General features: G+C 38.4%; 2 protein-coding genes across 3 annotated transcripts; both read left to right on the forward strand.

Annotated features, from left to right (window-relative positions):
* On the forward strand, positions 1 to 10,585 carry LOC145769058 (DNA polymerase zeta catalytic subunit-like). The gene is made up of 8 exons (XM_082580654.1): positions 1 to 166; positions 684 to 897; positions 6,663 to 6,737; positions 7,650 to 7,804; positions 8,376 to 8,489; positions 8,966 to 9,353; positions 9,813 to 9,978; positions 10,433 to 10,585. Exons 1-8 carry the CDS (start codon positions 19 to 21, stop codon positions 10,583 to 10,585), a joined length of 1,413 nt encoding a protein of 470 aa, XP_082436780.1. The 5' UTR covers positions 1 to 18.
* LOC145768483 (DNA polymerase zeta catalytic subunit-like) lies at positions 10,490 to 24,299 on the forward strand. 2 transcript variants are annotated; one of them, XM_082579985.1, is made up of 15 exons: positions 10,490 to 10,581; positions 10,979 to 11,113; positions 11,751 to 11,849; positions 11,942 to 12,105; positions 12,726 to 12,820; positions 13,671 to 14,026; positions 14,116 to 15,832; positions 16,303 to 16,541; positions 17,075 to 17,393; positions 17,595 to 17,825; positions 18,110 to 18,298; positions 19,849 to 19,992; positions 20,397 to 20,708; positions 21,505 to 21,669; positions 22,328 to 24,299. In XM_082579985.1, the coding sequence occupies exons 2-15, from the start codon at positions 10,998 to 11,000 to the stop codon at positions 22,484 to 22,486; spliced, it is 4,305 nt and encodes a 1,434-aa protein (XP_082436111.1). In that variant the 5' UTR covers positions 10,490 to 10,581; positions 10,979 to 10,997; the 3' UTR covers positions 22,487 to 24,299. The 2 variants fall into 2 exon arrangements, with proteins under 2 accessions (XP_082436111.1, XP_082436112.1); XM_082579986.1 differs by lacking the exons at positions 10,490 to 10,581; positions 10,979 to 11,113; positions 11,751 to 11,849; positions 12,726 to 12,820 and having other exon boundaries at positions 11,952 to 12,105.
* Positions 24,300 to 25,369: the final 1,070 nt, after the last annotated feature.

Genomic DNA, 25,369 nt, shown 5'->3' on the forward strand with positions numbered 1-25,369 from the left:
ATAGCTTGCCATAGGTAGATGAATTCTGTATTTTCATTGCGCATTGTCTCCGTTGATTCGACCATTAGTAAACCAATCCCAAGCTTGGATGCTTCCTATTCCAACTTCAAGCAATCCAGGGTGTCCAGAGTGCCTGTTGTACGCGTTTTTGGTTCTACACCCGCAGGTAAGACAAAAGGATAATTCAGATACAGTAGAACTCGGTTAATCCGGATTCGATTTGACCGGCGATTCCATTCGGATTAGGCGAAGATCCGGATTAACCGATGACGGTTCTATCAAACCTGACTCATTTGTACTTCCAGTTTCATCCGGATTAGGCGAAGATCCGGATTAACCAAATCCGGATTAACCGAGTTCTACTGTATAAGCAAAAATTAACATACGGTATGCTTAAGCAAAAGTATGAGCATGGAAAGAAGTTCTATGCTATGTGATTACGGTATTAGTTCTATTTAAATGACATGTTTTCAGTCACCAAAGTGATCTGCCATTGTTGTCACAATATCTCATGATATTTAATCTCTCATTTTACTAAGTAAAATGTTGGAAGTTTATTTTTTTATTTCATGTTATCACCATCTTGGGAAAGTGTTCTACATTATTACTTCTATTGCAAGGTGTCTGTTGTGCAGTTCTTTTGTATGCTTTAATTTTTTTTAACATTTTCATCCTTTGAACAGGGCAAACCACTTGCCTCAACATTCATGGAGTGTTTCCATACCTTATGGTTCCATATTCTGGACCTAACTGCAAATCTACAGATAAGACAAATTTTGTCGAGCAGTATCTTCAACAAATGGCAGCAAGTCTTGATCAAGCTTTGAGTGCAGCTGCAAACATAGGCAATAATTGCATTCAGGAGCATATATATGATATCAGTTTGTTACGTGCGACGTAAGTTTTAACTGGGATTGTATTTTTTTATGTCAACTTTGGCAACAGTTTTATATTTTATTTTAAAATTCACAAACCTAAATTTCACTCATGTATTGTGGAAATTACATGTGTTGTATAACTATATATCTATAGGTTTATTTTACACTGATGTATATTTTTACATTGAAAACTGAAAAGGTTTACTGCAACTGCTTTTTGTTGTTATTATAACTTACTACTTTATTTGTATGTTATTAGCATTATTTAATTTGAACTTATGTAAAAAAAACTATTCTTGACAGTATTTTCAGATATCGTACATTATTTCAAATCATAAAAGTATTTTGGAATTAACATTTCATTTATCGTTTATTAGTTGTGACAGTAGTAAACATCTATGCTTTGCTTCATTTCTAGAGATATTTTATACAGTACCAGTCTTTGAAATTAGCTTTGGCAATCGGCAATTGCTGGGGTGATTGCCGACGCAGATGCATGAATGCCGCATTAGCATCGGCAATAAAAATTTCGAGGCCACACAAGCGCTTGTAAGATTAGGGTTAGACATTTCTCCCCTGAGTCGTTATGCCACAGCCATAGATTTGCTCCTTAGTCAACACCCTGATGGAGCTCTGAGAAAGAAGCGTGTGGAATTGCATGGGTAGCCTATCAAAGCACGAAAGCCGCAAAACGTGGACGCTTCATTGCGAACGGTGAAGACAGTGTAGATTTACAGCCAAGCGATGAGCCTCTTGATGTGTCTGATTTCAGTGATGACACGACAACCTCATCCTCCGACACAGCATCTGATGATTCTGACAACTAGTTCTTTATCAAACAGACTTTGTGTTGCTCGCAGTATCTCAATTGTGCCGAAATTATGTTACTGTATACGCATAGGCGTCGATTTTTTCTTAGAAGAGAGGAATTCTGGGTGGGCGAGAGTTTTCAAACAGATTTCATTGAATGTGTATGTTCGCAAATTCGCAATGGTTAGTCTTTCTCACAAAGACTGCGTTTAACGTCACGGCAGCAATTAAGTTTTAATAGGTTTGATGTTTCTTTTTTGCGCCTTGCGATCTTATGAGAGCTGCTAAACTAAACAAACTTCTTTCATGTTTTTCTTTGCGACCTAAAAAGCGCGTGACTCATGACCTGTTATCTTTAAAGTGGCGCTTTCGGATTTGCCGCAAAATGTTCGGACAGGTGACTGCTGACTGCGGATATTGCTGCTGTATAACTTCCGTTGGTCTGCGGCAGATAACCGATTGTTTTCCGAGGCCCACAAACAGCAGCTACAGTAACAAGTAGGCTACCATCAGGGTTAAGACGCATCCACTGGAATTCGGGAAAAAGCTTCCTTTGCAAAACACGACCTTCCCGAGCCGGAAGCCGATCCGGCAGCATGCTAACGTCAAATGGAGCAGGTAGGGATCCATGGCTCATGCTGTCTTCTACAACTACCGGTGCATTGCCTGAAACATTGACTTCACCACTGTCCATCCTTGAAGCACTGCTTTCTTCATCAATGTCATCTCTACGTTCATTCGTGCTGGACGTGGCTTCTTCAGCATTATCATCTCGACAAATTTTGAAAGCTGGTTTTAAGAATGCGCAAATAGATGTTTGACTTTGCTTTATGTTTAACTTTTCAATAATGAAATGACAACATCGTGCGGTGCCCCAATTTATAGCCTACCCAGCAACAAGTTTATGAGGAAAGATTTGTAAAAAGCGATTGTTTCAGTACGTCTTTAGTTTGTATCGGTTATTTTATTGCCGTGTTCATTATGATGTCATATTCATACTCCCTTACGCTGACCCGGAACTGAAGTTTGATTGTGACGTAACGAAAGTGAGACCATTCGGAGAAAAGATCAAACGTGGCTTTCTTTCAACAGGAATTGCCAGCGTGTGGCAGTTGCCCTACCAACAACAATGCAGTGAATACCGCCTTTTTCAAACGCAGCGTTGTTGCGGAATTGCTTTGTTCTGCCGGATACCTAGCGAGAGACATAGTGTAAAACAAGAAGTTGCGCTGCAGTTGGTTGGATAATTCAGCGTTTAACAAAGACGGAAATAATTGTAACGAACACTTCATAAGTGTCATGAAAACAGGGTGGACGAAACATATTTTGCCCACCTTCGTTTCACATCAGGGTGGGCGCCGCCCACCCTGGGGTCTGCTACTATTCGGCGAGTCCGATTCGGCGAGTCCGATTCGGCTAATCCGATTCGGCGAGTTCCCTATTCGGCGAGAGCCTTTTTCGGCGAGTGCCCTATTCGGCGAGTTTTTGAAATTTTATTTTTGAAAGGGAATTTTCGGGTACCGTAGCCTAATTATAATTGCCGTTTTTACATCGTTAAACGTTGAAATCGTGCAGAAAGGAATAAAAATAAAATGTTTGAACTATTAAATTAAAATTCGTTATGTCAGTTCAGTTGAGTTGTTTTTATTTCTGACCATCAATCCATCATATGAAAAATAATACAAACATAGCAAAGGTAGAAGCGACAAAACGCGAACGTTATAACGTGCTTGTGACCGAAGTAAGTTATTGAGTTGAAAGATATTTGGCACGGTTGCAACACCTTCAGAAAAATTTAAGAAATGAACGGAAAATAAAAAAAAGAAAATGTTACAAAAAAAAATCATGTTTAATGTCTATAAGTTAGTACTTTTGAATAGTTAAAATGATTAGTTGTTTGGATCAACAAATGTGTAGCCTACAGCTTGGATTGAAAGGAAATTATCGGGTACCGTAGCCTAGTTATCCCAACCAGCAGAAATTGCCGTTTTTACATCGATTTAACGTCGCTAAAGGTTGAAATCGTGTAGAAAAGAGAACTTTGCTGACTAGGATACGTTGAAACTGGGAAACATTCACAGAAGCTCTTCGATTTGTTCCGAGAACCCATTTAGCCTAACAGTTCATTTGTACATTGATTCAACGTCTGAATACATTATCTTAAAAATGCAACGTATCGAAGGGCTTCTGTGAATGTTTCTCAGTTTCAACGCAGGCCCTGAAACTCGTGTTTTTTTCCGGCAGCCATCGTGGCCTACCGAGAGCTCCTTCTCGGCGGCCAAATCTGCGTGCTTGGAGGCCAAAATACAATAACGATAGCACAAGTAAATAGCATTAAATTTGCAACAATGTTAAAATGATCACTTAGCGTTGTTGAAGTCTGGGCGACGTCCTGCAATAGAATCGTTGTAGCACGCAATAAATGCTTTATCGAGATTGTAATCCGGTATTGCAGGACCATCTAACGACCCTAAATTGTTTTAACTGCTCGCAGCTCAGTAAATTGTTTTAACTGCATACCGCTTTTCATAAAACCTGACCATTTATTCCATTATGATGTCACCATTGAGGGTGTGAAGTCACTAACCCACAGCGTTCTCAACTATGAAGACACGTGTTTTACCCACGGATGTCAACTAACCTAGTTTTCCTTTTTAACAACGATTCAATATCCGACAACATTGAATCGATATAAAAACGACAATATTACTAGCCGATGTAAATTAGCACTTCGGATTAACACTTCATCAAAATTAACATCGGGAATTGCAAACAAGACTTACAGCGCTGGTGATCGCAGCTGGATATATTCAATACAACAGTAGTGACTATGATGCGCTGACCTAATTCTGCGTCACTCTTTGATACTACATATTTTCGACATTCAATCCACGATCATTCTATTGCGAAATTAATATAATTGGCTAGAAGAAACTTGCGAAAAAGAAGCTAGAAGAAGAAGCGGCCAAACTTGGCCGACGTTGGAGGTAGCACAGGCGGTCATTCAAGCACTACTTAGCGACCATGACCACCGGCTGCTTTAAGGCTTGCAACGTATCCTAGTCATCAAAGTTCTCTTTTCTACACGATTTCAACGTTTAGCGACGTTAAAACGATAGGCCACACATTTGGTTAGCCTTTTCATTCTGTTACTACAATGTAAAAATGAACTGTTAGGCTAACTGGGTTCTTGGAACAAATTTTTGCTGGTAGGGATAACTAGGTTACGGTGCCCGATAATTTCCTTTCAATCCAAGCTGTAGGCCACACATTTGTTGATCCAAACTAATCATTTTAACTATTCAAAAGTACTAACTTATAGATATAAACATGATTTTTTTTTGTAACATTTTATTTTTTTTAATTTCCCTTCACATCTTAAATTTTTCTGAAGGTGTTGCGACCGTGCCAAATTTCTTTCAACTCAATAACTTACTTCGGTCACAAGCACGTTTTAACGTTCGCGTTTTGTCGCTTCTACCTTAAAAACAACTGAACTGACATGACGAATTCAAGCACGTTTTAGCGTTCGCGTTTTGTCGCTTCTACCTTTGCTATGTTGACGTGTATTGTTTTTGATATGATGGTCAGAAATAAAAACAACTGAACTGACATGACGAATTTTAATTTAATAGTTCAAACATTTTATTTTAATTCCTTTCTGCACGTTCAGCGACATTAAAACGATGTGAAAACAGTTAGGCTACGGTACCCGAAAATTCCCTTTCAAAAATAAAATTTTAAAAACTTCGCCGAATAGGGCACTCGCCGAATAGGGAACTCGCCGAATCGGACTAGCCGAATCGGATTAGCCGAATTGGACTCGCCGAAACGGGCCATTCCGCCCACCCTATTTCGACGCCTATGTGTATACGTAAATCGAGGCAATCTTCTCGCAGGGAGCTATTAATTTGTTACTGGTGTCACCTGGTTGAGCAATTAACGTTATTTTATGATATTCAATGTCTCTAGATGTCTTATTAATGTAAAACAAGCTTAAATTTCTTATTGGGGATTGTTACGCAATATAACCCGCCGGAAAATTAAATCAATTTCTACTGACTCGAACGTTGAGTCAACCCAAAATTAACTTTTCTCTCCGTGAGTTATCTAAAGTGCATTACCGTATCAGCGAGCGTATCGCGTTGCTCGCTTTATCACTACTTTTGGTATTACATTACAACAAATTAAACAGTGCGGCCGTGATAGACTACTCTAGTATATTTTTTGCTTCTTGTTTTACATGTTTTGATACAATTTTTTTGTACTAAACGCTTACAGCAATTGAAGTAAAAATATGCTAACTTCGAAGACTGCAGTACACATTGCTTATGAATGAGTTTATAATGGTAGGTTAGTTGTGAATGTTTCATGCAAAGTTGCAGACAGTTGTTTGCTCAAGCTACTCATGCATATTATGTTTTTTGTGTTACTGCAGAAATCAAACATTGGCAGAACTTTAAAAAAATATCAGCAAAAAAATTGCCAGCTTTTGTTTGAAATATTAGGTGCCATTAAAGTATGAGTCTCCCATGCTGTAGCAGTGATTTACTCCCCATTACCACTTTTAGCATGAGGTGTACCAAGCTGTATTATCATAACTTAAGTAATAAAACTAAATGTGTTATCACACATTTCCACGCACTTGTTTTAGTGATACACACTTTGTGAATACGTGGAGAGGTCACATAAGCTGCACCTGGGTAGAGGACATTATGCTTTAATCCTCATGCTCAAATAGCACCAAATTTTGTTGTAACATTATGACCTTTGAACTTGTCCATTTTCATTTTTCAGTGACAAATCCCCTACTTTTACCGTCCCTATACTGTACTATATATTTAGCATTGCTATAGCTATATACTCAGCACATTGTTGCATTACATCTACCGTATGTAAAAAGTATTTCAATTTTGCAATGGACTTATCAGCAATGTTAAAATGCAATTGTAAAATGTCATATTTTTATTTCAGGCCATTTTATGGGTACCATGATGTGGAGCAACTCTTTATGAAGATTTATTTTTACTATCCAAGTGATATTAAAAGGTATATATTGAAGTACATTGAAGATTTTGAATAAACTTATTGTCAACATGTCTATCAAAGCTTGTGAACATTTTATTCTACGAAATAAAATTTATAAGAATCTGCAAAGTTGAAAATGATGACTCAGCATACCAGATAACAATTAGGGGTTCAGCTGTTACACATGTTGATATTTTTTCAGTTTTTTTGTTATTATTCATGCCAATGTAATCACCATTTTAACCAATACTGTTAATCAGATGGACTTTATGTCTAGAGTCGGTCTGTGAGAAATCACAGAGTTGTCAGGTATTTTTTGGTTCAGCTTGACACTTCTGCAGGGCAGTGACACAACAATGTTTTACTAACTTTTTTGCATTGTTGAGCTTTCAAAAATACCTGAGTGAGGTGTTGTTGTCTAACTTTACAGTCCGACTTTTACTAGTTTCAGTTGTAGTTGGGTATTCGTCGGCTGCATAGCCGAGTGGTGAGAGCACTGGAATGGCAATCGAAAGGGCGCCAGTTTGACACCGCTCATGAGCATGCAGCTGTGTCTTTGGCAGGACACTTAAAGGCACGCCTGAAGGTGGACATGAAGATTGGCTTCCTTGCCTTCCCGTCCACATAATCTAATTCTAAATCTTCAACCACCAGGTGTAAGCCTGGATACGACAAACAAAAAAACAAATATATAGTTTTGTACTGGAACATGCCAGTATTGTTTATGCATACCAGTATTATGATTGAATTTAACAATGCATTACTTCTTACAAAAATAAGATAAAACTTAGTAAAAGCAATGCTTCCAATAGGCCTTGCTTCGTCAATTTGAGAAAGTGAATCAGATTGATGTGAGACTTTATTTATTAATTTAGTGATTTGTAGATGCAATTACTGTGATAGTAAATTATGTCACTGCTTTTATATCGACAGGGCTAATGAACTACTGCAGGCAGGTGCCGTTATGAATCATTCATTTCAGCCACATGAAGGCCACATACCTTACATCTTGCAAATGTTCATGGATTACAACTTGTATGGAATGAATTTACTGCACTCCAAATCATGCTGGTTTAGAAAACCTATTGGTAATATATTAGAATTCCTGATTAACAATAGAGAGTCAAACATAACATAGGTGAATTGTGTTTATTATTTTAAGGCAGTGATACCATTTCTTAAAGGAGCTAAAACTTATCAGTCTATCACAGTTGGAGGGTGAGAAACTTAGCCTATTGTTTTAGTGTTTTTTTTGAAAATGGTACTGATGACGTCACCAATCACCATTTGTGCAAAGATTGTTGATGGCCTCTCACAATGACTTTTAAGTTTTAACATAAACTCACTGCCACCCTCGAGTGATTTTCATGGATCTTGCTCCCAAAAGACTTTAAAGTGAAAAGTGTTGAAATTATATAGCTTACAGAATTTAATGCAATATTTAAGGAAAGAGAAACACTTCTCTCAATTCATACTACTTCATGATTATACTGTAGTATGAGAAATTCTTGCCGTAGTACCTTATCACACAATTCTCTTCATCCACTTATATGATAGACGTTGGCCTACTACTTTTACTACCAGCAGTTGTTAAATGTTTCTGTTTTTGATATGTCACATCTTGTGCGTTATGCTTATTATAGCTTTGTTTCATGACAGGAAAAGTGAATGAATTCATGATTGTACCTCGGATAGCATCAGGACAGAAACCCCAGGACAGTGACAACTCGAACGCTGTTCAACCCCAAGCAAGTGCAAGCGCTGACAATATCAGTAAGAAAATTTCTGTTTTATTTTATTTTTCTATCGAACTGTGTTGTATTCAAAGTTACATTTTTAACTAAAAGTAGACCACCTAATGTAAATACAGGACATTGCAAATATTAACTAATTCTGAATGTGCAAAACATATATTTTCACTGTAATTGACGAAAAAATTGGTGAACCTGTAATAAAGTTTGACTACGACTTCTTTCACTTAGACTGAAAAAGGTGTTAGGTCACGACCATCGAGTTCCCGACGGTGGTTTAGCAAACGTGACTAAAGGTAGATACGAATAGGGATTTTTTTCCGTTTTTGTCTGTTTAATCTGCATCTTTATGCAAAAGATTCGATGCGATGAAACAAAAGTATTACCGGTATGTAAATCACAGCTAATACAGCCTACAATAATAGTTATGCTGGGAAATTAATGTACTTTTTGCAACTTATCTATCTTTAATCCATAAGCGTTCTGTCTATATTACAGACTGCAGCCAGCAGTTCGGCTGGAATAAACTGAGAAAACATGAAGTAAACTCTGAGAGTGTTCTAGAAGAAAATGACAAAAAGAGCTCTTTCTCTCAGTCGAGAAGTTGTTCGTCATCAAGTTCCACATCTGTCAAAAACACTACGTCCTGTAATCAATCCTGTGTGGCCATGCTATGTCGAACCCTAAGCAACAGTCGAACTGATGAACTGATGTCTACTTTTCATTGCGAGAATGATGAAGAAACGCTATCAAGTCCATGTCCCCTTCACACAATTTGGAATTCTGAAGTCATACCAACTGACGCGTATGTGCCAACAGAAATAGTCTCAAAACAGACTTCATGTGAAATTGAAGTCGACATTCTTGCAGCTGACATTTTGAACAGGTATTTTCTTTAAGCTTACCATGAGCAATGCCAATGTGAAGTATGTAGTTATGAGCTGTGACTATATCGATGTAGTCTGGTCTACGGAAATTGAAAGTCTGAGATGTCGACAGTTTCACATGTGTTGTGAAGTTGTCTTATGCACTCAAGGTTCCACTGAAGAGGTTCCACGTTCGTTCGCGGTTCTCAGCTACATTGTTATTAGAGACGTATGCAGTTACAAAGTTATCATTGATCTGAGTCTTTATCAAGTTGATCCCGCTGTTTTTTTGTTATAGTTCTTCTCTTGAGGTGTAGAAAAATAGCCTTATACTTTTAGTTTGAATAATAGATTGGTTTTACATTTCATTCTGTTACTTTTTAAGTTTTTTTCTAGTAAAAGTGCATGATAGACTACTCCTCCATATACGGTTATTTTCTTACGCTTATAGAGATTAAGTAATGTTTTATTCTTTTTAGGGAAGACTTGGCGACATCAACAGGAAAAAACCCTGGTTTGGCAGCAATATGGGCCGATGAGAAAGCTAGAAGGAGAGCGAGACGTGAAAATTCTTTGATTGAGTCTCGAGCGCTTGAAGAATCACGTTCCGTCGAAATAACGGAAAGAGAACAAGGTTATCTCAAGGCAAGATTTTTTTCGATGAAGAATCATAGATTGCAGTCACTTGAAAAAAAAATACAAAAGTAAAAACAAAATAGAAGTTACACGTATGCTTTCGTGACATTCGCTACCATCAAAAACTTACGCCAATTTCTAATAATTTCGAATCGTGTACCAACCAATTTCAAACGGTTTTACTGTTGTAGAGGCTGTTGTCCAACTTGTAACCAATGCAGTTAGATAGAAAAACTTTTACAATTTCAAATGTTTAAATATGTCAAACAGTTTAAACGACGCCGTTTGTTGTAATTTTCCATATTACGAATTATCCTGGCCTTCTCATATTCATAGATATCGGTTTACACAATACTCATTTTTACTCGAATCAGTTTGAAAATACTTGTACAATGTACATGCATTTCATATAGCACATACACATCACCATATCTTTTATCGTGATGAATTTGCATCTTGACAGATTTTGAAAGAAAATCTGTTGAAAGAGTTTGATGATTCCATGATTGATGTAAAAGAACATCTGGAAGATTCAATTCACCCGTTCCTGGAGGAGATACCAAACATTCTTTCCTCTCAAACGCAACATCATGCAACGCCAGACAAATCAAGGTGAAATTATCATTCTGCCACCTCTTTGTGTTCGCTTAAATCATGTTGACTGTCAAAGATCAAAGTCAAGGTCTTCCAATTTAAAATAGTCATCAAAACTTGCTAATTTGAAAATTTTTGTGAATTTTGGAAAGTTCTTTGTTTATTACGAAACCTGCAGTTGCTAGTTAAAACTTCATTACCTGAAAGTCAACGCTTGAGCCACTATCCAGCTAGCAAATAAGCCCTTTTTTTAAATTGATTCTACATTTGTGCGCGAAGAACCATTATAAAAAGTGCTGGTGATTTTGACACGCAGTCATCAAGTTGTAAAAGAAGGAAAGAATGGTATTGTCACTTAAGAATAGACAGAGATACGCCAGGAAGTGGCGATTTAATTATTTCTCTGTTACCGTAGTATTTCTCCGGTCGTGGACATGAGCATAGTATCACAAGTTGTATCTCCTAGTGGACTTGACTTAACTGTGCGACCACCTGAACAAATGCACGACTCCTTTTTGAACGATCTAATGGAACTGGATACTGCGGAAAGGTATATCAATTAAATGTAATTTAACTAAGAAACCACCTTTAAACCACCCACTACCCAGACAGCAAATCAGTCATTTTTTACATTGATTCAACGTCTGCAGACGTTGAATCGATGTAAGAAACGACTGATTTGCTGTCTGGGATAAGGCCCGGTTATCTACTGTACGCTGATTGTTTCTATTTTTATTTGAAGAGTTGTTGCATCAAACCGTCACGTTTCATCACTCACTTTGTGTGGAAGGTGGAGAGATACTTGTAGTATGCTACCTCACCGCTTTACGTTGAACTGTCGTATCCTCATTCTGGGTAGAACTGCGGTTGTTTAGTTCCGTTGTTTCACTGTTTTCATGACACAATCTAATGTTCTAAACCTATGCGTTTTTGACGTTTGGCGATTGACGTAAGCCGAAAATTTCTCCCGAGTTTGAAATACTCAAAGTTTATTTTTGCAACAATCTTGTTAAATTAATTTAACTTTTTATTTTTTACTTTCAACGCACACGCAGCAATAAACATTAAATACAGTAGTTAAAGATTGCATTAAAAACTCAATAAACTTATCGTTGCCACGAGCAAGGCAACACTCCCAGTGCCTTTTTAACAAACACCTCGTGCCAGTTTTTATATATCTGTGCCAGAGAGACCAACCATTCGTTTATCGGATCTCAGCACAGTAACGGCATTATTGAAACCGACAGTGATGAAGACGATTGTGGTTCGATTCTCCTCCAAGACAGGTAAGTGGTTGATTTTTTTTAAACTTCATTAACATCAACGCGCGTTGTTTAGATGCAGAGTAGTTGATGTATTTTTTCTGAAACATCTTCAGGGATCATGACCTTTCAAATGCAATGAAGCGAGACGAAAGCTACGTCATGTCCCAGCCATGGGAGAGTGGGATTGAAGATTTACTTGTGGATTCGCGTGAAGAGGAACAGGAGGAAGAAGTCATTCCTCAATTGGATGGGAAGTCGGATGATGTTCCAGATGCTGGTATGAAGCTCATACGAGTTATTTTGAAAGCAAAATCTAACGTATTACGTACCGATCTATCACTTTACCTTGTATATTTTTTCTCACCCTTTTTTGTTAATTTTTTCTTTTTCCCAATGTGTACAATCGAGCATTTGCAGTCGCACGGTCGACGGGTCGAAGCGTGGCTAATGTGCCTCAGAATATCCAAAACATTTTGAAATTTTTGTTGAATTCTACTTTTATAAAAAGTTGGTTTACAAAACAATATTCAGACGTGTGTGAGACATCTGAACGTAGTTGCAAACCGGCGAAATGTTTTGAATATACTTTTTACACCAAATAACAATGCCACTTAAAGATCAAGGCAACATGAGAGAGTAGGGGTGCGAATACACTCTTCGACACGAGCTTGAAGCAATTCGTAGACTGTTTTACAATACCAATTTTCAGCTTTTTATCATTCCGGAAATTCTTCTGACTGATTTGGTAATTACGTTTAGCGCCCAAACACACGTATAGCAGCGATTAACATAAAATCATTTTATTCAGTGATGTTTTTCACATACACTAAAAGCTAATCTGTGGATCTTGTGTTCATTTAGAAAGGTAGCATCTTTTTATGTTTTGTGCATTTTTAGATTCATCATCTTTTGAAGGTCAAGTTAAATTAAGGAAAATTTTCCCCACCTCGTCAAAGGCCAAAAGAGACTTTCAGTCTTCTGTTTTAAAACAAGTAATATTTTGTGTATGGTGTTTTTGTTGCATCGATGACATTTATTTTATTTGACTTTGTATTATAGTTTTACTTTTGCGCATCATTGCGTTTTTGATGATCACCAACGTACGGTACGTGGCATTGACGATTAACGCGTATTTTTGAGACAATTTTAATGAATAGTTATTAGTTATTCTCAATGTTAAACTTACTTAATCGTGCTGGTTAATTTAGAGTGATCTCATATCCAGCGAAGGTATTGCGAAAGTTAAAGTGTTAAACTTCTTTCAACTTTCAAGTATTAATTAGATTTTTCTTTTGCCGCTGCATTATTTTCAGCAACCATGCTCAACCAATTTATTACAACTTGGTTTTAGGAGATTGGTGCGATTTTTCAATGCGTACGTCTTAGTAAAATCTGTTACTTTTTGCTGAACAAAATTCAATTAAGAACAGGTTCTCTAAATTTTAAACTTTGAAATACTGCAGTCCCAGGATAATTTCTGTCAGCTGACAAAACCAGTTCTACTTATATTAATTCAACGTCACGTTTGATCACCATACGACAGAGAAAAACTTTTTTAGCGCATCCAGGCTTATGTAGGGAGGTTCAAAGTTTATATTAAGTTGACGAAAAGACAAGGAAGCCAATCTTCGTGTCCACCTTCAGGCATGCCTTTAAGTGTCTTGCCAAAGACACAGCCGCATGCTCTTGAGCGGTGTCAAACTGACGCCCCTTCGAATGTCGTACCAGTGCTTTCACCACTCGGCTATGCAAATGATGAGCCGACTTGTTTGGTTAACTATGTCGTATTTGTTATGTCGCAAACGTGTTTCACGTGATAAACACGAACACGTTTTTTTACAGGACGAAACGATTCCAAGCACACCGCCGGACAAGACTGGATCCATGACAAGAATAGCTCGAAAACGCTTGAAAATACACAAAAAGACGAAGAAAAACAAATCTGACAACTACACTGATCATCAAGATGAACCCGACTGCGTTGTCACAACACCGGGATTAAAATCTCCGAAAATTGCAAAGGTTTCCAACCCTGTAAGGCAACCGGATGGAGAAGATGTCTTGAAGGTTCAAACGTCACCTCCAACTTGGGTTGATGCTGAGGATTTTTTGAAGAAGTCGGGCTTGACTGACACTGTCTGCAACGAAGAACCATTTTACAGCAAGGTTGCTGACATCCAGCCGTACAGTTCGTCACGGTAAGGTATTACTTTCTCTTGAACTGTACGCATGTTTTTGATTCATTGGCATTTCACCACGCATTAGTTCTTTGCTTACTTAATTGCAGGTTACTGACAACTTTACCGGTCAACACCAAAAGTGTTCGCTTTTCTACGTCCTGGCAAAGGTTGAAAGACTTTAATTCGCGTGAATTTAAATCCGGATTGCAGCACTGGAAGTTGGTGTCTTCAACCGTGTTCGGAGCAGCAGAGCCTCTGAAAGCTGCTCACCATCATGATGTAGATTGGGACCGCCGTGCTTCAGAGCCATCATCTTTCTCAAAAGATAATTTTGATTCCTTCAAAATCGTTGTTGTGAAACCTTCTCAACTTCCTCCATCTCCCGCTAAAGTGTGGGATTGGGTTGAGGCTAAAAAGAAGAAAATAAAACCAACATCATCAGGCTCCCAACTGCATGAAAAGATTCAACCCGTGAATTCTGAAAGGAAATCAACTTTAGTTCTTGAAGTGACTCAAATAGCACAATCCCAAACAGAAAAATCGAATCAAAATGATGTCAGTGAACGTAAGATGACAACAGCTACTCGAGCTTCTACTTCATCAAGTCAAATGAAGCGGTCTGCTGAAGAAGATATTTGTTTACAAGGGGAAGTTTTAAGTGATAAAGCTGCTCACCAACACATTGCCAGTATCAACACGACTGTGACTCTGAAACGCAATTTGAAAGAAAATATTCTTTCCAGCCAAGACACAAAAAAATCTCTAAATGACCAAAGTGAAAACGTTTTATCTCAAAACGCTCCTCCTCGTGATGATCCAGCAGAAAAGATGAGGACGACCCAAACTCCTACTTCCCGAATCAGAGACGATTCCTATGGCTCGGAAACACAAAACTTGACTCTTCAGTCGATGAACTACAACGAAGAAGCGCCATATATGTCAAGGATAGTCGGTCCTATTCAAAATTCTTACGGCTTTCGTGCGTCACAGCAAGATCTTGGCGAGAGCAAAGCACTCCACGAAATTCAACACATTACGACAATGAGCATGGAGCTACACGTGAAAACGCGACTCGACTTTCTTCCCGATCCTGAAATCGATCCCATCCGTGCTGTGTTCTATGCGGTGCAGAGAGATTCTAACAAAAGTAAAATCGAAACGGGAGTTTTCGTTGTCGAATCGAAAACGAATGTTTTCGATTGCACTTTGCGTAAATGCGGTATCACCACTTTGCCAGCTGTCTTTGTTGACTCTGAGCAAGATCTATTCAACCACATCTCAACTTTAATAACAAAAAGTGATCCTGATATTCTTCTTGGTTATGAGGTGCAAATGTTATCGTGGGGCTACTTGCTATCACGAGCGTCACAATTAGGTTACGATCTTTGTCGTTACATATCACGCGTGCCCTCTGATCAAAGAAACAATTGGTGCAGCGCCGAAAGAGACATTTTCGGCGCCGACAACGCATCTGAGATCCATATCATTGGTAGGGTGGTTTTGAACTTGTGGCGCCTAATGCGTACAGAGGTTGCCTTGTACGCCTACAAGTTTGAAAGTGTAGCGTACCACTTGCTTCACCAGAGATACTCGCACCATTCGCACAAAACCCTCACTCTATGGTTCGATCAACCGCAATCGTCGATAACAAACCGCTTTCACCAAAACCACTCCCGTTCCCGCGTCATTGATTACTTCATGTGTCGTGTTCTTGGAAACCTCAAGTTGATATCTCAACAAGACATCGTAGGCAGGACATCCGAGCTAGCCAGGCTCTTTGGAATACAATTCTACGAGGTTTTGACTCGCGGATCGCAATACCGGGTAAGAAGTTAAACTTGTCATGTTTTGCTGTTAAGTTACAGCCAATGAAAATTATGTGGTAAATTTTGCATACCCTGTTGTACAGACAATATCATCGCATCACGGCCCTCTGAAAGGCCATTGTTTGTACACTTTGAGTCTAGATTTAGGCAAAGAAGGCAACATCGCCTTTTGTGTAACTCCCCCCGCATTTTAAGTATTGGCAAAATAAAACATGTTAATTTACTTTATTTAAATCATTGAAGTACTAAAAAATGGACAAAATTTTTTGAGATTTTCTAACTTGCTTTGTCGTTCGAGGAGTTAGCCATGTTAAATATATTTTTAATGTTGTCGCTACATCTGAAAGTGGTCACTACATCTGAAAGACAGTTCTTGTAAATTCTTGTACAACATCTTAAAAAGTAATTCGTCTGCACTGCTGCATATGTGGCATTGTTTAAACTATAAACCATCAACCTCCACCACAGGTTGAAAGCATGATGCTGAGGTTGGCACATTCGCTCAATTACGCCGCTGTGTCACCTGGCACCAGCCAACGTGCCATGATGAAGGCACCGGAGTGTATTCCACTTGTCATGGAACCAGAATCAAGATTCTACGCCGAGCCTGTGATAGTTGTTGATTTTCAAAGCCTCTATCCCTCTATTATCATCGCCCATAATTACTGTTTTTCGACTTGTCTTGGCCGAGTTGAGCATTTGAAAAGGTATTATCATTGAACGGTGATCATAAGTGTTGATGAAGTAATTAGTTTTACTGATATTTTTATACGTATAACAACGTGATTTGTACTGTATGAATCTTCGTCTGTGAAGCAGCTTTGCGTCTGTGAAGCATGTACTGATTATCAGGTTTTTTTTGAGTGGTTCCAGAGGTATTATAGTTTGTAAGAAACTAGGGTATTTGAGAAATTTGAAAACCTTTTTATTTGTTTCAGCATCTTGATAAAGTTTTTTCATTAACACCATTTTCTGCATTCGTTGACCCTGTGGCTAGAGCGTCAAACTTCAACTTCAAAGGTTTCTGCTAGCCACCCATCCAGAGCACGTCACAATCTACTTATTTCCACTTTCAATCACTGTCATAAGCAACGATACGACATCAAACTCTTGCTTCACATGTTTCAAGCCGTTTTGTTGTGGATTTGTGCTTTTTTTTAAAAAAGAACACGAAAAATTTGCATTGACAAATAATTGACGACTGAAATTAGATTGACGGACCATTTATTGCTGTTTTCAGCGTTGGTTCTTTTCCTTTTGGATGTACTTCATTAAACGTGTCACAAAAAAAATTGCGACGGCTTTTAAAAGAAGACGCCATCACTGTAGCGCCAAATGCGGTCGCTTACGTGAAGGCAAACGTCCGTCAGGGGGTTCTCCCTGCCATGCTCGAAGAAATTCTCAACACTCGTATCATGGTGAAAGAATCTATGAAGAAATGCGACGAGAAAGCCACGAAGCAGATGCTGGATCACCGCCAGTTGGGCCTGAAGCTGATAGCAAATGTGACGTACGGTTACACTTCTGCGAGTTATTCTGGACGGATGCCTTGCGTTGAGGTGGGTTGTAAACAAAAGGAAAAATGTGAAAACCACTTATGTTATATTCATGTTAAGAATTTATAAGAGCTTCTAAGGTCGCACCAGGTTGTAAATAGATGTTAAAAAAGACCGTTGCTTGTTTTTCAAAACTTTCTACAACAAATTCAGCTGTGTAAAGATTTACGAAAAGCTGTGATTTTCAACATCATTATTTTTAAGATTGCAGACAGCATTGTGAACAAGTCTCGTGAGACTCTTGAACGAGCCATTCGGTTGGTCAATGCCAACTACGAGAGGTGGCAAAGCAGGGTTGTGTACGGAGACACGGACAGCATGTTCATTGCTTTAAAGAAAGGTACAAGCAAGCAGAGAGCGTTTCAAGTCGGCCGGGAAATCGTTGACGCGGTAACGAAAAGCAATCCCCCTCCAATGAAATTGAAATTTGAAAAGGTGAAGCTTGTTACTCTAGTTATATTTTTAGTAGTCGATGTATTCTTAATAATTCTTGTGTGAATTGCTGTATTCTTGATTAAGAACGGCTCGAATACAGAATTCTATAGCCCACTTAGCTATATATGTACATTTAGCTCACAAAACATGTAACAATTTCGAAGCTTTTCGCATTATATTTTCAAACTCGAAAACTTCAACTGTTTTGTTCTACACGGCAAAAAACTTAATAAACCTGTGTGTGAAAAAGCTGCACCTTTTTCATCAGTCATGTACACCCCCAGGTCTACTACCCTTGCGTTCTTCAAACCAAGAAGAGATACGTTGGCTATGCTTACGAATCGGAGGACCAGAAAGAACCGATATTTGATGCCAAGGGGATTGAAACCGTCCGACGCGATGGATGTCCTGCTGTTGCCAAAATATTGGAACAGTCCCTGAAGATTTTGTTTGATACCAGAGACGTTTCTGAGGTGAGAATGGTTAGCAAGGCCGAGATTGAAAAGACAAAAAGTTGCCAAATGTGCATCGGTAACATGCATTTACTAAATTCTTGCATAAGTGTTAATGCATAAAAGTTGCATAACAAGCTCAGTTAAAAGAACAAAAGAAAATATGTTGCCTATTCTTATTGCGTGGGCACTGACATCAAAGTCTGAAACTAGGGTTGGGATTTCGGGATCAAATTTGAAATCCCGGGATTTTTACTCCTTAATCCCGGGATTTCTCGGGATTAGCAAAGTAGGAAAATTCACATGCAAGCTACACAAACCACATTTATTTATTGTAATACTGACGCAAAAACATGAGAGCATCGAGAGTATCATCGTTAAAGACGATTTCTGATTTTGAGGGCAAAATATCCAAGAGCTTAAAATGCACAGTTCAGCCTCAACAAGCTTAATACTTTACAATGCTGCATATAAATCGTTCAGGTTTTCATATAGCAGCATTTCTTTTTGCATTACTCGAGCGCCGACATCACAGTTTTGTGCTTCTTCACTTTCATCTTCTGCTACGAAAGCATGCAGCTCTTGAGCTAAAGTCATTTCAGTGTCATGGCTGCTATCCTCCGTAATGGTAGCCTATCTTCATGCAGTTTAGTAGAGACTCGATCCAATTCAACAGTTGAGCTTGGAAACAATCTTTGAAGAACGTTTGTGGCCAGGGCAGCGATTTTCTGACGCTTTATTTTATGACCAAGCTGATCCTGCGGTTGATCTATGTAGGAAGGTTTCTTGAGGTACCGTACCCAAAAAGTTCAACATTCCGACACTCGTCGATTCGAAACCTAAAGCTTTTTTTCAAGTTTTTGCTAATTTCCGAATTTAGTTGTTAGTTCCTTTGTACTGGACCCTGAAGCTTTCAAAACGGCTTGACACAAGTTAGGCTACATTTTGCTTTTTTCGTATATTTACAACACAAAAAGTTTTGCCACACCTCGGATTTTCTCTTTGAATTTACATCTTCAAAATTCGCCATTCTGAGCTCAATTTTAATTTCTCCATTGCAAAAAGCTAGGGCAGAAGTAGCAGAAACTGTACTGACAGCACAATGGCACAACCGTTTTTTTAACGCTACGATACCCAGTTGCACTAATGCTACAACTGCGAAGTTTTTTGTTATGCCATGGTTGGTATTATTATCACACTAATGTGGAGTGTTCAAGACAACCAGCTGATATTGTAAAGCTGCTTTAAAACCAAAATGATATGAGCGTCAAGCGATATGGCGCTACATCAGCTTTTGTAGATATTTTCTAGAAATCCCGGGATTTTAATAAAATTAATCCCGGGATCAGAAAAATGGGCTAAAATCCCGGGATTCCGGGATCGGGATTTCCCGGAGTCCCAACCCTATCTGAAACTACTTCACCAGCATAGTTGAAATAGGACGGATTTTTTTTTGCTCATTGAAATTCTTTCATCAATTTTAATCATTTTGTTCTTGTCACATAGCTTGTATATTTTCATTTTTTGTGCTACTTTCACTCGTTTTTTCATTTAAGATTACAACATTCCAGGTTAAAAGTTACGTTGAAAGTCAATGTCGGAAAATTCTGGACGGGAAATCAACTTTGCAAGATTGCACAATCGCTCGGGAATACAGAGGGATGAAATATTACAAGCCTGGTGTGTTGATACCTGCGTTGGTGTTGACAAGGCAAGTACTTGCTGATCACTATATTCACTAGAATATTTTTCATATTTATGTTCGTTCAAATTTCTATAAAATTATTGAAATATAGTCGTATTTTAATACATGTGTAGAAATTGTCAGATTTAACCTGTTGAACAATTTGTTTATATTATACAGCCCACTGCATAACTATTTAACCAAGTTATCTTGGCCAACAAAACTCATACTTTTTAATTTGTCTGCAAACGTCGAATCAGTGTAGAAAAGACTGACTAGGCTAGTGCACCTTGTTATGTGATGCTTCATATAAAAATCTATTATCCTGTTGCTGCAACTTGTGTTGCTTCCCTCTTGCTACCAGTTGTGTCGCTGTGTTGGTCTTGTATGTAGAAAATGTGAAGAAAATACAATATGTTATTTGTCCTTAGAAAGATGATAGCTGTCGATAGACGATCAGAGCCTCGTTCGGGCGAACGGGTCCCCTATGTTGTGGTCCATGATGCCCCAGGAACTCCGTTGTATCAGCTTATACGACACCCCAAGGACGTGTTGCTCAGCCCCCATTTGAGATTGAACGGGGCGTACTACGTGACTAGGATGGTTCTGCCGGCCCTGGACCGTGTCATGTCACTACTAGGCGTAGATGTGTACCTGTGGTATCATAATTTGCCACGTGAAGTTAAGCTAGTGCACAACGTAATGACAGATGATCAATTGCCACAGGAGACCAGCAAGGTCAAAAAGGTAGGTTTTGTTTCAAAGTTAGATAACTTTTCGTCAAACAATCTGAACCTGTAGCGTTTTAGATTGAAAACATTCATTTGTTACAGCCAGGGATATCTAAAGATGGGGATACGAAGGCTTTTATTAGGTCTGACAATAGAAGGGCTTCTCTGTTTATTGTAAATAATCTCTGTTCATCATAAAATGACAATTGGCACCGATAGTAATTTAAGAAATCTTGTTATGATAACCTGCATTGCGCTATTAGCATCAGACTATATTCGATATTCACTGCATGCTCATTGCTCATGGTTTCTTGTTACTTCAACTACCCGTATACTTGTTTTATATCTAGCTTGTTGTAAAGGCTTTTTTAAGAAAAACAGCTTTCTGGTAACCTTTTTAACTGTGTTTCCAAACTAGTATTCTTTAAATATGCTTTGCATAACATTTGGAAACTGTCTTCTATGGCTGACTGTACCAGCAGCACTACAAAACTTTCTACAATTTTAAAAAGTTTAGCATGTTTAGCGCGGTACCAAGTGCTACCCTTTTAGTGTGAGAATAAGGCAATCGCTACGAGCCTTCGCATCCCCCTCTTTAGATATCCCTGATTTGTTACAGGCCGAATAGCGTCTTACAGGTTGGCACTAATTTTTTTGCTAAGAATTAATTGAAAAAAATATAAATTACCATAATTTTCGGTGCAATAAAAAAAATACATGAAGCGGCAGAAAACAGAGACGAGCTCATTCGCCCAGAGAGGCCATGCTGTGACGGGAGTAACTTTCTCTCAACGACTTTTCTTTGATTGCAGGCGACCCTGTCTCAATACTTTGGTTCTCGGCACTGCCTTTCTTGCAAAGAGGTAACAACTGAATCTATATGCTCCAACTGTCGCCAATCCAAGAGTCAGGAGTGTCTCGTTAAGTTGATGAGCGAAATTTTGTACTTGGAAAAAAAGTATCACCGAGTATCCAAGGTTTGTGATTACGACTTGAACTGAATTAGTGTTTTACCATCAACATAGTCTTCATACAAAAAAGTTATTTACGTTATCAACCGTAGTAACCGACTCTGCGTCAATGGTTCAAGGCCTCTGCAAGTAGGCTATGCCTAATCGCTAAACTATCAGGAGCGACCTTTACAAAAAGCTTTTTCTGTTCAATGTTTGATGTCCGCCCCGATGGCTCAGGTGGTTAGAGCGTGACTTCGTGAACGAAGAAGCTTTAAAACAAACGGTGTTGGTTCGACTTCCGGAGTATGCGCTTGAGCAACGCATTCTAAGGACTGCTCTCCATTTAGCGGCACCTAATGGATAGAATAATTCCCTTGCAACAACAAACAGAAAATTTCACTGCCAATCTCATTAACCGACCGTGCGTCAAAAGCCTCTACAAGTACGTGAAACTACCAAGAATAACCTATCAAGGCTTTGTCAGTCCATTCACAACCAAACCAATGTTGCCACATTTGAACGAATGCGAAGTTGAATCTACTTCACACCCATTCAATATTTTCAGACGTTACTTAAATGCAATTAGAACATAAAAATGATATCACGTTTGCGTTTGGACGATGGATTTACTATTAATAACGATTTTTTAAAAGCATCAAAACAAAAAAAATCTTTTATTCAGATTTGCTTATCGTGCACCAACGCCGTGTCGACGAACGACATCAAATGTGAATCAATGGATTGTCCCATCTTGTACAAACTCATCAGGTCTCAACACGGTTTGACGAGATGTCAAAACCTACGCAGCGTACTAGCTGCTTATGATTTACTGACGTTATGATGCATAAAAAAACGATGCCATGCGTCGACCTACTTGCGTCACTTCATGACGTAGGCTACCACGTAAATCGACGTAAAAATGCCCGATTTTGATGCATTACGTTTTCTGTAGTGCATTTCAATCGGTAGTTTGAACGTAGTTATTCATTAACTTCCATGTTTCGTTCATAATGCACAGGAAAGAAAGATTATCACGAAAAAACTCTTAGACTACCATTAACAATCATAGTTCGAAGTTATTAAAGTTTATTATTGCATTCAAACACTTCCGTGTTTTTCGTTTATTTTTTCTTCTATGCAATTGTTTGTGTTTTCTTTGTGCCGTCATATGTCTAGTAATTTCTAACTTAAAAGCTAATGTTTGCTACTAAGCGATTGCAAATTTTGCAGCAATACACGGTTCCAGTTGTTACCTTTTAGGGGAGAGTGGGGTTAGTTGGAAGGCGGGGTTAGTTGAAAAATGATCATTTTTTTAACTCTCGATAACTTTTTTAAATATTTACTGCCAACATGTGAGGTAGTTTATAAAAACACATAATCCATGTTAGTTTCGATTTGTTGAGTCAAGGTATACCTGTTTGGCTGACAAATTTCTATTTTCTTACTTTCGAAGTAAAATTTTTGGTGTATTAAAAACATCTTATGCGTCGATATCGTTAAAAATAGACAGAAGTTTTTTGGTGTGTGTCAGCTGTAGGTGTTCAACAATACTACGACATAAACAAATTTTAGTCCAATGCACCATGCTTCAATATTTTAGGAACATAGTTTGTCACATGCTAATGGGGTTAGTTGGAAAATAGTGGGTGGGGTTAGTTGGAAAATGGTTTGATAACGGTATGACTATGTAGTACGATACGAGTATATCGTCGTGGTATGATAATAAGTAGTATAAGCTCCAATGGGTTTGTTTTAAGCAGACATACATTGTGAAATTTTAATTTGAATAACTTGGAAAGTGTTATATATACGGCATCACAAGTTTTAACAATGCGTTTATTAAAAAATGGTTTTACGATGATTAGGTGTAGAATTCATTGCATTTGATTTTAAAGCAGGTAAACATATTTGCTTACAACCCCATGTAAATGTTTGTTGGTTGAAAAAAGGGCATCCAGTTCATTAGTGGGCATTAAACTGACGTTTTTCAACTAACCCCAGGCATGGGGTTAGTTGAAAAATCAATTGAATGTTTGTTTATTTTAAATTTTCATTAAAAGCTGAATTGACTCAATACTTATTTTTGGTTGTATGATAGAGGACACCATAGATGATAATTTAAGCCACTTCACGTTGTCAGGTTATGCACCAATTGTTTTAAATTTCACTTTAAAAAAAAATCTTTCCGACTAGCCCCACTCTCCCCTAAATTGAAATTTTTACAACGCAAGACCTGATTTCGTATCTTGGCTTGGCTGGTCTGTGCTTATATTGTAGGCCTATAAGGTTTAAAATAGCTCCGTGAAAAGTACCTTGTTGGAGATACCTTTGTTGTCATTAACTACCCGCTACAAACCGGTGCATCCGAAGTAAATGCTAGGCCACACCAAGATTCCCGGGACGGGTCAGACATCTGTTTTTCGTCACTCGAGTGTGGCATGAATTGACAGGGATGGTGTTTCGCCCATGAGGCTGGGCTCATCAGTATTGCGCCACTAATTCATGCCACAGAGCGCTCGACTTGTCAGGCATTGTTGCTTTCCTTCTACTCATTGATCGAGTTAATTGCTGGCCCTGCATCACTCAACACAAGGTTTGGATTACATCACCTGATGGAAATTTGTCTGCAAACAGGGTTACAATAAACTGGTGGTGTCTCGTATAACTGGTAGTGTTGTCCGAAACTACTTTTCCAATGGCTCAGTTGGTCAAATGGCCAAGCTCCCGACTTTGTACACGACGAAACCTCAAGATCAAGCAGCGCTGGTTCACCTCTCGAGGTGTGCACTTGAGCGAAGCCTTTTGGACTGCTGTCCATTCAGCAGCATCTAATAGATATCTCAGCTTCAACTGCCGACTCAGATACGAAGGCTCGAAACGATTACCTTATTCTCATGACACTACCAGGGTGGTAGTTTGTAGTGCTTTAAACATGTGTTTCTTTTTAAAATCACACAAAGTTTTGTAGTGCAGCTGGTACAATGAGCTACAGAAGACAATTAGCAAATGTTAGGCCTACGTAGAGGATATTTAAAGAATACTTGTTTATAAAGACAGTTAAAAAGTTACCAATAAGCTGTTTTTTAACAAAGCCTGATACGGTAGCCTAGATGTAAAGCAAGTATATGGGTAGTTGAATTAACAAGCAACCATGAGCATGCTGCGATTATCCAGGCCTGATGCTAATAGCGCAATGCAAGTTATCATAACATGATTTATTAAACTAACTTACTATCGGTGCAAATTGTCATTTTACGATAAACACAGATTAATTATTTACGATAAACAAAAGCCCTTCTATAATTGTCAGACGTAATAAAAGCCTTCGTATCCCCTTCTTTAGATATCCCTGTGCCGACTCTCAATAGACCTTTTGCATAACAAACCAACAGAGCGTGACGTTGGAGTCGTGAACGACTAGCCGCTGTTCACAATGCTGTGAGATAGGGTTAGTGGCGTAGTTTGCAGGCGAATAAATTGTTTAACGTTTGCTTGATCTGTTGTTTTGTGGTCTTTACAGGCGTGTATCAGTGTTTCAGTATAATTTGCCAGAAAATAAAACTTTTTTAAGTAGTAAACTTAGGCTACAGAAGTGTAAACCTTCGACCAGTTCTTTGCTGTATTGGAAGCGATCTTGCCAGGCAAAGATAGGAAGAATTTTTTGTATTATACAGCTTCAAAAGCTAAGCATGCAAATCAAAATATTGATGCAGAACTTAATGAC

Source organism: Aplidium turbinatum, chromosome 4 (assembly GCF_918807975.1).
Source record: "Aplidium turbinatum chromosome 4, kaAplTurb1.1, whole genome shotgun sequence".
In the NCBI taxonomy this organism is placed as follows: Eukaryota; Metazoa; Chordata; class Ascidiacea; order Aplousobranchia; family Polyclinidae; genus Aplidium; species Aplidium turbinatum.